General features: G+C 37.4%; 1 protein-coding gene across 4 annotated transcripts in view; it reads left to right on the forward strand.

The window, feature by feature from the left end:
• Positions 1-4,187, forward strand: part of UBE2E3 (ubiquitin conjugating enzyme E2 E3) — an 88,369-nt gene extending 84,182 nt beyond the window's left edge. For all 4 annotated transcript variants that reach the window (XM_023621981.2, XM_005601619.4, XM_005601618.4 and 1 more), the window contains 2 exon segments: positions 1,509-1,656; positions 3,549-4,187. In XM_023621981.2, the coding sequence (XP_023477749.1) occupies positions 1,509-1,656; positions 3,549-3,646 (246 nt within the window). In that variant the 3' untranslated portion in view covers positions 3,647-4,187.
• The last annotated feature ends 11,731 nt before the right edge of the window (positions 4,188-15,918 follow it).

Consider the following 15,918-nt stretch of genomic DNA (forward strand, 5'->3'; position numbering starts at 1 on the left):
TGATTCATTCCTCTTGCCTAAGATATCTTATACAGTATAATGAAGTGTTATTCAGTTCAATAGTTGGACAAGTGAAATAAGACTTCTGCTATTATCTTGGTGTTCAGTACAATTATTTCTCTGTATCACTGCTTATTTTTGAAGTTCAGATAAGGTGTTGAACTTCTTGAAATAATAAAAATTTAAATTCTCTTCTGTTCACTGATTGTTAATGGCTGAAAAGATTCAAAATATTAATTGTATTATGTTTGTAAACCACTCATATCTGTTGAGTAGTTGGCTGTCAATGATCTGAGTGTATTCTTCCCATATTCTAGAGAACTGTCTAATAGAAATAGAATGCAAGCTACACGTGTAATTTTAAATTCTCTAATAGCTACATTGAAAAGGGTAGAAAGAAACAGTGAAATTAATTTTAATAATATATTTTACTTAACCTAGTATATCCAAAATATTGTCATTTCAACATGTGATCAATATGAAAGTATTATTAATATGATATTTTACATTCTCTTTTTGGTCCTGAGTCTTTGAACCCACTTTTAACCCATCTCAATTCCACCAGCCACGTTTCTAGAGGTGCATAGTCTTCTCCCTCACTGACCGGTGGTTTCTTTCTTGTTTTTAATTATGCATCCTTATCAGAAATGCACTTTTGAGGGCTTTTAATATTTTCTTCCCAGACATCACTTGGGAGTACACTGCTAGTTCTAAGAGATCAGGAACTGTCTTTTTTTCTCTGCAACTCCAGATTAAGATTGACCACTCAATTAGTGTTCGTGATTGTTCTGAAACTCGTCAGTATTTGTTCCTATGATTTATCCTTTTTTTCCCCACACATCTCAGGGATGTATTAGTTTCCTTTATGCAGTAGCTTAAGACTTTGCTTGTTTTATTTTACTGTCTTGGTCTCACAAGACGGTGAGCCACTTTTGGAAATGAAAGGCTGAGAAATAGAAAGGCTGGTGATTTCACCAACCTTCCTCTAAATTCTTCTCCAGTATTTTCTGACACAAGGCAAGCAGTTAGCTGAGTTGATACTGATCTTTTCTACTAAGAAACTAATGTAAGTTTCCTTTTATATTAAAAATAATTCATCACCAGTTTTGCTTACCTTTGGCGCCAAAATGTTTCTGTTCTTCCTCACTTTCTATCTTTAAACGGGTGTGTGTGTGCACATGCATGCAACCTATATGTGGTGTGTGTGTGTGTACACACAAACATAGAATAATTGCTCTACCATTTGGATTAAACTAATCAAATCAACTACTCATGTTGGTTTAAAATCAATATAGTTCCTACTATACTGGGTACAAACAAAATTTCTCTCAGCTGAATAAAACCGTTTAATTTTGTTACTACTTAAACCTAGTATTTGATGAGCTCTTCAGTTACATTATTTGCTGTTTAGATCATCTTTGATGTGTGCCCTTCATTCTTGCTGGTGAGAGTTTTAGTTGGTAATAAAGCCTTGATTTTCCTTGTGTTTTTAATGTAACCGCCCTTAGGTTACTTTCCGCACCAGGATCTATCACTGCAACATCAACAGTCAGGGAGTCATCTGTCTGGACATCCTTAAAGACAACTGGAGTCCTGCTTTGACTATTTCAAAGGTTTTGCTGTCGATTTGTTCTCTTTTGACAGACTGCAACCCTGGTAAGCAAATCTTCATTAACACATACAATGAGGCTACAGAAACCACTGCGTTTTCTTGGTTAGCTTAAATGTGGATTTTAGAAGTAAATGCTATAGGTAGAAAGATCAGCAATAAGACACATTTGCTAGGAAATTATCAATGCCATTTCAGTTAGAATAGAACAAAAAAGTTTCACAATAACTTCTTTTAGTTTGTTAATGGCATGCTACCCTATAATTATTTTCTCCCTATCATTGATGGATTCTCTATTTTCCAAATCATGTAGCTATACGAACCACTTTTGACAAGAGTAAAGCAATGTGCCTGACTGACACCTGCTCCTTCCATGCTGCCATGTGCTTTGAAGCAATCACTTAGTCATGAAGGGCTTCTTGTTCTCCCTTCCTTTTTGGATTATAGTTTAGTTGTTTTAGATGTAGTAACAGTGGATATTAAAGTGATAGCTGATGAGAGAGTTAGACTAGATTATGACTATATAAACTCAGAGCCATTAGTGCATAATTCATAACATTTTTAAGAAATGAATAACTGCCACACATGATCTTTAACATGGGTAGCTGACTTGAAAAAGTGATATTCAGGCCTGAGATTTTGCATGTTATCTTACTAAGTGGTCATTTTTTTAAGAAGTTGACTTACTTTTTCTTAATATTTGATTAATCACCAAAGGCTATTCCTGTTATCTTAGGCCAAGCAGTTGTACGTATGCCAAAGATAGATAGATAGATATAGCGATATATAGAAGGAGATTCACTGTGGCATCATTTATTAAAGCAAAAGATTGGAGACAGCCTAAATGTCCACTAATACAGGATGTAGCTACTATAAGGAGATTGAAGCAGCTCCGTATGAACTGATAGTCAAAGCTCTCTGAGGTGTGTTAAGTAAAGAAGCAAGGCACTAAAAAAAAGATACATGTGCATAACAATAAGATTCTAAATGCTTGTAAATGTGTATACTATCTCTGGGTAGAAATCCTGTAAACAGGTAACAATTGTTTGCCAGGGAGAGAAACTTCTGAGTAATCGGAGTCAGGAAGGAAGAGAGCGTTACTTTTTACTGATTTTCATTCCACACACTTCAAATATTGTGCCATGTGTACATTTTTTTTTGAAAAAAAGAATTCAAACTCAAAGTTTATATCAGATTCAGTTTCTAGTTCAGAATTCTATTTAAAACAAAATGGCAATTAAGTTTTCACATGGAGATAAGGATAATGATTTGAGTCATTATTGCACAGAATGAGGCAAACATTTCATTCTAAATAGCATTGCATTGTAAGACCTGACTTTTTATTTAAAAATTGCGTTTTTTAATATCCATAAGAAGGCAGAAATAGAATCACCTAACACACTTTCATTATTGAATAAAAGGCCAAGAGTAAAAATAGTTTTTGTATATTGAAGGCATGCATCTTTTATTAAAATCAAATTTGTTAACCCAACATTCATTTTTTAGTTAAAGGACCTTTCCTAATTTGAATATTAAAATATACAGGTTATTATGTTACTTTAAACTTTTTTCTTTTGAAAATTTAGCCATTATATATTAAGATGCTGCTGAAAACTTGGCATTTCAATTTAATGGAATATTAAAACTGGGGCTGGCCCCATGGCCGAGTGGGTAAGTTTGCGTGCTCTGCTTTGGCGGCCGAGGATTCAGATCCTGGGTGCAGACATGGCACCGCTCATTAGGCCATGTTGAGGTGGCATCCCACATGCCACAACTAGAAGGACCGACAACTAAAATATATAACTATGTACTGGAGGGATTTGGGGAGGGAAAAAAAAGATAGGCAACAGTTGTTAGCTCAGGCGCAGCCTTTTAAAAAAAAAAACTATACCTTTAAAACACCGGATAATATCTGTTAATGTTCTTTTCACTTTTCCAGCGGATCCTCTGGTTGGAAGCATAGCCACTCAGTATTTGACCAACAGAGCAGAACATGACAGGATAGCCAGACAGTGGACCAAGAGATACGCAACATAATTCACATAATTTGTATGCAGTGTGAAGGAGCAGAAGGCATCTTCTCACTGTGCTGCAAATCTTTATAGCCTTTACAATACGGACTTCTGTGTATATGTTATACTGATTCTACTCTCTGCTTTTATCCTTTGGAGACTGGGAGACTCCCCAAAAAGGTAAATGCTATCAAGAGTAGAACTTTGTAGCTGTAGATTAGTTATGTTTAAAACACCTACTTGCAAGTCTTGCTTCTTTGGGATATCAAAATGTATTTTGTGATGTACTAAGGATACTGGTCCTGAAGTCTACCAAATATTATAGTGCATTTTAGCCTAATTCCTTATCTGTATGAAGTTATAAAAGTAGCTGTAGATGACTAGGAATTATGTCATTTGTATTAAACCCAGATCTATTTCTGAGTATGTGGTTCATGCTGTTGTGAAAAATGTTTTACCTTTTACCTTTGTCAGTTTGTAATGAGAGGATTTCCTTTTACCCTTTGTAGCTCAGAGAGCACCTGATGTATCATCTCAAACACAATAAACATGCTCCTGAAGGCATAGTTTCCTGTCGTAATATTTCAAGTCAGTGTTGTTAACAGGTGTGTCTGAGATGATTGTTGATGAAATCAAAATGTGGATATGAAGATTGACTACTAAGGACTAGTACAAATAAACGAATTATTAAATTGAAAACATTTGAAGTCTTATTAAATGTGTAGAGTTTTTTTCCTTTAAGTCCTAACGAGAGAAGCAAAACTGGATTTTAAACCCTTGGTCTCAAAAACACATAAAGCTCTACTTTGATCATATATTTGAGCTAAAGATAATATGAAATCCTGGCTCACTCAGAAATCTGGTGAACATTTGTTTCCAAATTGGTGATTTCTGTCCACCATTGGGCGATACTGTCAAACAACTTTAATCTGGTAGTTCTTTTATGTCTTTGGTGCATTTTTTACTTTACTTCTAATCCTAGTCTTGAATTTTCATGATGTATGGTGTTCATTGCCATTTTTATGATGGCACTTGGCCAGGCCAGAGGCAGAGTTGAACACAGAAACCCTTGTCTGCCCTGAAGGTAGAATAGAACTCTGGATTGGTGTGCAGATGTGACATTATTTCTCAGTTGAAAAAGATACCAAATTTTAAGAGTTTTACAGGCTGTATAAATTCCTTCTTTCTAGTTGTAGTTATTAAATTTTAGATTTCTTATAAGAGTTAGAATTACTTTGCAATATTCAGATTTGGTAAACAGAGTATAAATGTGATTTCTTTTCTATGACTGGGATAATTGTTGAGATAATTCTCTGGTCATGTAGCCAAGGTTGTGAAATATGGGGCAAATGTCTTCTCCATTCCTAAATATGAAAATAGAGTACTATCTTAAATTTATAGAGTGGAATTATTAGCATAAAAGTACATTGCTTCAAGATAATGAAGTAAAACATTACAGTTGCATGTATCCTCACTAAGAATAGTAGACTCCTACTTGAGTATTTACCTATAGAAGTCTTAAATCAGGGTAAAAACAAAATTACACTTATGTATCTATTTTTCACTTAAACTCCACCACAGAAAAATCTCTCCATATTACAAAGGAACACCAAACAAAAGGTATTGTTTTGAAGAATTCAGGCTTAGGCTTATGAAAACCTCTGAGTCTTGACTATTTCAAGCAGTAACTCATGTGTAATGGAGTTCAAGTTAATGTGATGAAAGTGGTGACCTTTTATGGAAGCTGTAGGGATTTCCATGTAGTTGAGCTGTAGAAAGTAGTTTTCCCCACTTCCAATATCATACATGTTACGTCCTAGAGTAATAAACCTCACTTGGTGCTAGAAAAGCCTTCATCATACTGAACGTGAGGATGTTTGTCATTGGACTTCTTCATTTGCTGTCAGCCTAATTACTACGACCAACCTGTTGTGCTTATTTCCAGGCTGTGTCCCATACTCGCCTGGGACAGAGTGGAGGGGATTGGTTACTTAAAAATATTTATAGCTCTTCCACAAACTACCTTTGTGACCTTGAAGGTGACACTTTAACTTCTTGAGTTTGTTTATTCATACATGAAATAAAAAGTTGAATTTAATGATCTCCCTCTTCTCTATTAGCCCTCAAACTCAGTTATTCTAATCTTATAAAATTTATTCTGTTTGCTCTGCTTTCACTTTCAAGAAATCGGCTACAATTTCTAATGGACTGAAAAATAGCAATCGTCGTTTGGTTTCCTTCTATTAGGTCTGCTTAAAATTCTGAAATTTTTTATGTTGTCGATTTCTGAAAAACTGTAGCTCCACTTCCCAGTTCCATAGATATTCATTTCAAGGGGAAAAAAACCCTTGAAACTTCACTCTAGAAGTAAATAGCGGTATTTCAAAACCCAGACTTTTTCTCATCCATTAAGAGCAAATTTTACAAGTTAAAGTCCAAATGTAGCTTTATAAGTGTTCAAGAATGGGCATGGGACCACGCGTGCCCTTGAGCCTGGAGTGTTCTCAGAGGAGCCATGCAGTGCACCACTACATTCCAGGCACTGCCCTGTTATGATGTGCCTTATCTCATTTAATATCCCTCAAGAGCTTCCCGAGAGGAGACACTGATGATCCTCAGGTGACGAAGTGAAACTGATGCATAGACAGGTTAAATAACTTGCCCCAGATTACACAGCCAGTGTGATTCGGAGGCACAGCCCCCATTCTTTGCCACTAGGCTAACTAAGAGTTTTTGTTTATGACATCATAGTTAGTATTGAATATATATGTGTATATGTAAAACACACATACCTAGATTGGTAACTTCTGAAAATTAATCTATAAGATAAAGTACAATTTTGCATTTTAGTAAATCCTTATTTCGATATTCTATTTTAAAGTCTCGAATGGAACCTTACAGAATAAGGCTTTATTAATTGTTTCCGATGAGTATGAGGTATGTTTGTTTATCTTATGCTTTAAACATTTTGTCATTGGAATGCTTTTAACATCACTGATTTCCCTTTTTTTAATTTGGAAAATGAGATAAATGATGTTATTTTAAGATTATGTAACCAAACAGCATATAAGCACATCAGGAAATTTATATTGATAAATATATCAAGCACTTAATGACCGCATTTTTCAAAATAACAAGATGTATTAATTATCTAGACATTGCTTTTTTTTTTTTTTTTAACCAGGAAATCTTAATCACGAGGATGAAATTTTGTAGACGTTTGCGGTTTGAATTGACCCATGTGTATGCTACTCTTTCTAATAAGAACTATGAGGTGTTGTGTACTTGGAGTCAGCCCACTAACTTGCCCAAGTGTATTCTTATAACACTACAATAATGACTATATTATAAAATTTAAGTCAATTTCAGTACTGTGACTTCAGATATTAACCTGCGTTGTAGTAATGTTAGTGCAGTACGTTAACGCCTTTCCAGTTGACATTTATATTGTGTTCTTTGGACAGAATTGTGGCATGACATGAGACATTAATTATCTTTATAAAACCACTGCAGATTATTTGAAGAGGCTGAGATAATGGTTCTAAAATAATTAGGTTATCCACTTACATTTCAGTTAGTGTTCCTTATTTTAGATAAATAGAATATATAATAAATTCATTTGATTCATGTCTAAATAAATTACTAAGTTTTTTCAAGTAATACCCAGATAATAAAAAATTATAATTACATTTCAGTAGATAGGCATTATTTGAAACATCAATTTTTGGTAACTAGTTTGTCAACTTTTTTTGGTAGAGTTCTTTAGTGATTTAAATGTGTACCTCTCCAGCGTGTAATGGGAAGTTTCTACACAGTGGGCTGATAATCCTTTCAAAGCGGTTATAAAACACATTTGTGGGACTGGTTTATAAACTGCATTGCCCACAGTGATGGTAGTGTTAAGGCCTTGTCAGTCAGAATCAGCCTTGTTAATTAGAAATGAAGAGCCGTCCTCTAAGGGGGCTGCGTGTTACCACACCTAGCCCCGCTTCCTCTCTTTCTCCCTGAGTCTCTCTGTTAAACTCTCAAGCACTCCTCTCCAAGGGAGTAGCCTGGATTTCCTGCAATGTCTCTCTTGCTTCAGTTTGCCACCTGCTGTGCTCTCAACTTCTTGTGGTTCCAGTAGCTCATGTGACTAGAAGCCCAAGGTGATTTTTAAATCATAATATCCTATATATTAATAAGGCCAAAAATTAAGAAGCTAAGTTTGAAAAATTTAAAAAAAAAGGTAAAAGTTCACCCAGATTCAGGCACAAGGACAGTGTAAACCTCCTTTAGTAGCATTTCTCATTAATTTAATTATATATGAGAATGAGTAATTTGATTGTGATTGGGCAACAGAGCTCTGGGTCCCAGCCCTGGATGTGTTCAGAAATAAACAGAGCTATGGCACTGCAAAGGAATTGTTCAACAAATCTAGGTATTACCAAGGAGTGTATTGAGAGAAATTTAACCTCACTTTAAATCTTCCATATCTACAGGCTCCCTTATTGAAATCCAGTGATGCTAAAGCCAGTTATGCAAGTCTCCCCAACACAGAACATTAAAAGCAATTTTTTTCCCCAAATCCTCCAATCCCTAAAATTTATCTCAAGTCCAACACCTTTGATGAAACCTCTCCATTTTACTGTCATGTACCTGTAGTCTGTCAGTCTGTTTCTCTTGAGATGCCATCTGCACAAACACCAGAAGTAATAAAAAGAATTCAAGTGTGTGCGTATTTCCAAGTGCCAACAGTAAGCCAGGTGCCCTCCTCAGCAAGAATCCTTGTTTGTTTTTCTTTCTTTTTTCTTTTGAATGGGGTGGGTGCAGGGTGGTTATGCTATTATAACCCCTTATCTGACCTCCCTTGTGAGTTTATTCTACAAGTTTTAAGTGCTTGCTAATTGAAGGTCCTTTCAGGTACTGTGATGCCTACTGAGATGAATACATTGAGACATCCTTAAATAGTTTATCATTTTCCTGGCCAGATAGATTTTTTCCGTTAGCAGAGAAGAACATGTCTTTGCTAATACATACCCACTTCTGTTAAATGAGAAATTGAACAGATGTCCTTGCTCATTTAACTATGAAAATATTAGTATAATAATTTGGTTTTACCCAATCTATATGGTATTAAACATACTTAATACTATTTGATGCTTTTGAAATACTTACTCTCTGTCTTTCAGACTACTCTTAGTACCCCATGTCTGTAGCATGCATTTTGGCATTTTATTATATTCAGTTAACACCTTATACATATTTCTGGATAGTAAGGTTTTGGAGGATAATATCCGTACTCTTTGTCTGTGTATCTCAGCCCAGTAGCTAACATGATATGTGTTTGCTGAATGAATGAATATTATATCATGGGCGTGAGTCTTCTCCATCAGGTTATCCAGAGACCGTGTGAAACGTGTCAGTCCTGTCTTCTTTGATTCCCCATCATACTGATTCAGTGCTTTATATATGGTAGGTGCTGGATATCTTCCTGTTAACTTGAAATATAAAAGTAGTAATGAGTTATTCCCATAACCTACTTAATGTCTACTTGTTCAAAATGGAGAATGAATTGATCTTGTAATTTTAAAAGTCCTTAAATATAACAAAATGATTTCTGTCCTACAAAATTTATATGACTTCCCATTATCATTACTGTCTTCTTAATTGATATATTTCTCCCACTTCTTTTTACTGGTAAAAAGAAAAAAGACGCAAAGGAATACATGTCTCTGCTTATAGTATTCTTTTAGGCAAATCTCATAGGAAAAATGAAAAGTGATGACGTATGAAAAAGATTTAAGAGAAATATTTTAGGGAAAAGAAGCTAGTATACTATATAGTAGTGTGGAGGGGGCAGTCCTTGAGTGCTGAAAGTTGGTTATTGAAGTATATTGAAGTCTCCATCTTTTTTCTTCCCCACTTGTAGCTTCTGTGAGAACGGGAGATGGAATAGGATAAAGACTCAGACGGGTCCCTGTTTTTCATTATTGCCCCATGTTAATCCTGTACCAGCAGGTATCACTGAAAGGTGACTGGGTAAAAGCTCCCTAATTCCAAAAGTGTAATTCCAACCACTCTTCACTCTTTGTAGCACGAATTTCCGATAAGTCAGCTGAGCAAACTCAGGTATCCTGGCTGCTCACTGCTCCAGGCCTACCTCAGAATGAGAGGGGAGAGAGGTTAACCTGTGGAGAAATGGGGTACTGAGAGGTGCTGGGCACCAAGAGAAGTCCAAACAATTATGGGGCCAAGTGTGTAAGGAAAGTTAAAGATTCTCTAGTGACTGAGAATGGAGTGCTTATGACAAGTCTTTATATGAGCATTTCGTGTTTTCATCTACAAAGTGTTGAAGAAGAGTAATTATGAGCAACACAAGGGGCTGAGGGTATAAAGCCATATTTAGGGCATCACTGGCACCCCTGACCTGATTCCTTTATCATTTTTTTAGGAGCACCTTGGCCCTCTGCTAAACTCTCCCTGGCCACATAACTCCCAAATGGTAAAGGTCATTTTAAATGTACATGTTCTTCTTCGTTTTTTTTAATGACACATATTTGTGTTTGTACATCATGTACCTTTCTTGATGATGAGCCCCTAGAAATCAGGGATCCAATTCATTTCACTCAGTCACTGAGTTCTTGGTTGTAGACTCTGGCACAAGCTGTTGTAGGCGCTTAGAATTAGTGAACGAAGCATGTGAAGCACACAAAAAGAGTTTTAAAAAGTAAGAAAAATTTACCTATTAGATGATGAGTGCTGTGGAGCAAACTAAAGCAGGGCAGGGAAATAGGGTATGCGGGGAGGGAGAAAGGGAAGTCATGGTACAGCTATAACAAGGATAATCAGAGAAGACCTCACGAAAAGTTGTCAGGAACTGAAGATGGTGAGGGATAAGCCACATGGGGAGAGTATTCCTGGCAAAGAGAAGAGCAAATGAAAAGACCCCATGGCAAAAGCATGCATGATGCATGCGGAAACAGCAAGCAAGGGCCGGGGAAGGTGGAGCAGGGGAGCAACTAGGAGAAGAGTGTGGGAGGTGAGGTCTAGAAGATGACAGTGGGACATCACAGAGGGTCTTGTAGTCCGTTGTCAGGAGTTTGGGTAGTCTAAATGAGATGGGAGGTCATTGGAGGGTTTTTTAGTCAATGAGTGGTAGGATATGACATGTTTTGTTAGAATCTCTGATCACTGTTAGGGAAAGGACTTGGTGGGGGAAGGGGGAGAGGGAGCGGGGTAAGGGATACTGATGACTTTGACCTGGATGGCGTTAGTGTAGATGTTGAGAAATGACCAGATTGCTGTTGAAGTAGAGCTAACAAGATTTGCTGATGGATTTGACATTGTGGTGTGAAAAGGGAGTCAAAGTTTGGCACCTGAGCAAACTAGAAGGCTGGAGTTACAATGAACTAAGATGAGGAACCTGGGGGTAGAGCAGGATTGGAGAAAGTTAAGAGTTTAGTTTTCAACTGATTAAGTTTGAAATACCTGTTAAGCATCTAAATGGAGGTCTCAGAGTAGTGGACATAACAAATCTAGAATTCAGGAGTTAGTGCTGGGCCAGGCATGTACATTTGGGACTCATGAGTGGATAGCGATATTTACAGCTATGAGACTATATGAGATCATCAATGAAATGGGTGCTGCTGGAGAAGAAAGAAGTCTGGGCATTCCAACATTAAGAAGCCGAGGAGATGAGGAATCAGCAAAAGAACGCAGGAAGGAGCAATGAGAAGTAAAAGGAAAACCCAGGAGAGTGTGGGGACCTGGAAAGGAAGTGAAGAGTTTCATGGAGGTGGGAATCACCTACTGCATCACGTGTGACTGATGAATCAAATATTTAAGATGAGGACTGAAATGTGTCATTTAGTAACTGATAGCTGGCGGTCATTGGTGACTTTACCGGCACTGTTTTGTTGGAGTGGTGAGATTAAATGCTTGATTGAGTAAGTACCAAAGATAATGGAAGGAGCGAAATTGGAGACTCCTGAAAGTTTTGCAGTTACATAGAGAAATGGGATGTAGTTGGAGGTTTGTCTTTTGTGTTTTTTTTTAAGATGGGAAAAATTACGGTGTGTTTGTTGTTGGGAAAGAGGAATGGAGAGAAATGGATGAACAGGGCAGAGAGGCAATGTCCTGGAGAAAATCATCTGCTACACTGTTTACTGAGGATGTTTGCAAAGCTCTCTGCACTTCCTTTGGACATTTCTCTCTTCCTCACTAGACCAGGAGCTTTTTGGGAAGCATAGTATCCCCACTTAGAGCAGTACTGGCCTTCACCACATTCTTGCGTTCTCCTAGGCAAGCAGGAGGGGATAGGATCTAGCACACAAGTGAAGTGGTTTTTGCTGGGAACTTGACATGTCGTGCCATCCGTAGTTAACAGGAGAACAGGCAGAGGACAAAGGGACAGGTCCAGGCTGTGGGGTAGATGTGTTAGTGGGAAGCTCTTGTTTCTACTCCATGAAATAGGAAGTGGTCTTGGCTGAAAGTGAGGATGGGCTCATGTCTCTGTGTGACTGCTCTGTGCCCAGGAGAGTAGGTGTTTATTGTTGAGAGAATAAATGAATGATTGATTCAGTGAATTGTCTATCTAGATGGGCCTTTAACTTTGTAGCTACACATTAATAATGAACAAGTAATTAAAATTTCCGTAGCATCTGGAATGGCTTTTCTTTTTCATCAAGGATGGATGGTTAGCAACTGATGGTTGGTTTGAGTCTTAAGCACTTTAATATTTTCTTGCAGTGATTTCCTTATGTCATTGAAGAATCTACCATGACACCAAATATAACTAGAGGAATATAAGTATTTATTGAAAGCTAATAATGCTTTAAATGCTGGAAACAAGAAACTTGTTTCCCAAAGAGCTCATCATAGTCTAATCAGGAAAAGAGATGTCCTAGGTGAGTGCAGAGCGCTTTGGAAAACACCTCAGTAAATGATGTGGCAGATGACTTCTCTCAATTGGCTACAGAAAAACAGCTTACCAAAAATCCTTACCCATTCAGGTGATTCTAGAAGAGTGAGCGAGCATTCTTTGCCTCAGGTCTGCTTGGCGGATGTGGTGGTCAGAGAAGGACATAGTGACACCAACTCCTATTACCCTGACTTCTGCCCTTAGTCCCAATATAAAACACTTTCAGTTCCAGGCCTTCTGTCCCTTTGGGCCCCATGTTACTCGGGAAATAGGGACTCTGAAGAGCAGGTTTCGTTTCCAGAGAACCCATGGGGCAGTGAGCGTAGGACCAGGGCTCATACCTTCTGTTGTGCTTCCCTTCCCCTGCTGCTGTCCTGACTTCCTGCTTCCCAAGTTCATTCATAAGAAATGGGGCATACCTTAGCTTATTTTCTCTGAAAACCTGGTCACAGACAGGTCCAAACCATAATTGGCTCAACCACTTAATTTTGCTTAGTGAGTCAATAGTTAACAAATAGAAGCTAACTTTTTTTCCTGATGAAGTCTTGCTGAACAGTACTTTTGCTCTGATTATTGCACGTTTAAACCAAACTATGCTTAATATCTGGACTAAAGAAATAGAGTATGACTCTTCTTAAATTAATCATGACAGTCTTCTTTAGACTACCTCACATATACACAGGCTGATCATTGCTGGGGGTTTTTTCTTTATTTCTGAAGGACCTATTTGGATTCTGTTCTCTCCCCTCCAGTACTAGGCTTATTCAGGCCCTCCGTTATCTCTTATCTACAGGAGCCTTTTAAGTTATTCTCTTATCCATACAAAAGACTTCCATCTCTTCTTCACACCGCTGTCACATTAATCTTCCCAGAGTAAGACCTTTTCAGGACACTCCTTGCTCATAAGACTTGAATGGTTGCCCATTGTTTACAGAATAAAGTCCAGACTCCTTAGAAGCCTGGCTTCTGTCATGACATCAGTGTGCTCCCGTGATGAAGCAGCCTCTATTTCAGTAGCAGCTTCAGATGCCCTTGTGTTGTAGTGAAATACCAGAGTCATTCTTGCCAATGGCAGCAGTTCCATCTATCACTTAAAAATATTTTCTCAGAGAAATAGCAATAGTGACTCACTGAGAACACTTCCTAATCCTCTGACTCTTCTTCAAGGCTTCCTGCTCATAGGACCACAACTCTTTGATGCTCTGACATTTTTATAATTTCTTTTACTACTAGCAGTTCAAAGTATTGATGCATGTAACCTTGTTGCTGGCCATGTTAAGTTTCAGACATCAGAAAAATGGATTGCTTAAGATACTTTGCTGGGCACACCAGTATTTTAAATCTGAATTGATATGCTTGGTGCTTCCAGACAGCTGGTGCGTTGCTTCTGTGCCTAAGAGCATTTGGCAGTGCTGAAATGGAGCCTTCTGTTCAGTCCAGAATAATTCAGTGATGAGTGGGCAACTTTGTACATTTTTTTTTTTTTTGCTAGATTTGAATATTTGGAAGTGTTTTAGCTTACATATTAACTATATGTAAGCGCCTTCATAAGATGACATTACAGACGTAGGCAAGTAAATCATCAGTGGATAAGCACTGGATATCAGTTTGGCATATGGCACCACTTGTTTTTATTTTCCTTATAGTGATATGTTTCTAGTAAGATTAACAAGTATTCGACCACATTTAAACATGGGCACAAAACTTTCCAGATTTAAAGTTAACTGTTAGCTAGGCTAGTGTTAGTTGAGATCAAAAGGGACGCTTTCCAAATATTACTGAAATAAGTTTAAAGGAGCAGAGGATTTTAAGTCTCGTGTCATCTCGTCGTCTCTCCTCAGTTTCATTTTATTGTCCAGTTAACACCTCCCTCAGGCACCTGGCTAAGACAGCTTTTCCTTCTTTAAGGGCTGGCTGGAAGATTGCAACGAATAGCGTCTGTAAAGCCCTAGATTTTGCTACTTAAAATTAGAAATGGTTTTGTATTCCTTTTGACTTGAAGCTTGTTAGAGCCTTCTTAGTGATTAGCTAGAAATGTATTTTTTTCTATTCATGCATTTTCAAAGTAAGATTATGTACTTGTGTGGTTATCATTTGGGGAACATGGAGTGTTAGCTATCATAGGATGCCAAGCCCACGAGATAGGAACACTCCAGTGGGGACTTCTGAAGAAAAGCAGCAAAAGCACCCCCATTCTGCACTCAGTTGTAGGTTATCATCTTGATGCATGATGTCCATTGAGGAGAGGGTACTATAATGTGGAGAAAACATCCAGTCCAGTTAAGCTTTGGGGAAAGGTTCCCTCCTTTGAGCTTGGGTTAAAAATATTGTATTGCTGCTTTCCTAATGCTGAAAGGATAAAGAGATCAATAAAAAGTGTCCTCATTTTCTGTAAGACTTGTCTCTGTTTTCTCTACATTTCCAGGAAAGCCAAGATCACAAAAGCTGGTGGATTGTGGTGGTAGGAATATTAGTATTGATTCTGTAACATTACTGCAAATTCTTTTCCGACATTAAATATATTGTGCACAGGTACTCTGACCACATCTCTAGATTCCTTCCATGTAACATACCCATGGACTGGTCTCTTACTAGTCGCCTCTTCTTTAGCATCTACAATGTTGAGCAAGTCTGCAAGACTCAGTTCCTGTCTGCTCGGTAGAAGAGTGCCTGGGAGAATGGAACTAGAAGAGTGATTTAGGAGGACACACCTCCCAAAATGGCTGATGGCTTCTCTGAATATCACTGGAATCTGCTTATTTAACACAGTAGGGCTACTAATCTTAACTTCAAAGTCAGGATCCTGCCAAGGAATCTTCAAAATTACCATTTCCAAAATAAAACGCATCTTCGAATAAAAATTACACATATGTGAAAACTAATTACCAATGGTTGCAGCCTGATGTATTTTTGACACTTCCTCTTGAAAGAAATGAAGATGGAGATGACAACTTTTAAATTTGTTGTATTATCTCTTGAGTAATCAGAGGTCATGATTTATCACAGTAGTTTCTTTAGAGTAAAACACTGCAATGATAACTATTTCAATTCTGACTTCTGGGTCTTTAGGATACTGAACTCTAGAGCCAAAATAATAGAATTAATTTAACCACCAGCCTGTAATAGAGTAACTAAACTTTCCAATATTTTATTTACTGTCTTGCTCTGTAAGTAGGAATTTTTTTTTTTTTTTTCACTTCTCTGGGCCTGAATTTTTTCAATTAAATAATTGAACAAAAAACAACTACACTGCAGAAATGTTGTAATGACAGGAAAAAAATTCATTTAATAGTAAAACACTGGGCAGTGTAAAGTATCTGGAAAAACTTGTTTTGTAAAGCAGTGAAACGTAACAGTTGCAAATCGCATGGATAATTACATGTTGGAGAGCAGCA

This window comes from Equus caballus, chromosome 18, assembly GCF_041296265.1.
Source record: "Equus caballus isolate H_3958 breed thoroughbred chromosome 18, TB-T2T, whole genome shotgun sequence".
NCBI lineage: Eukaryota > Metazoa > Chordata > Mammalia > Perissodactyla > Equidae > Equus > Equus caballus.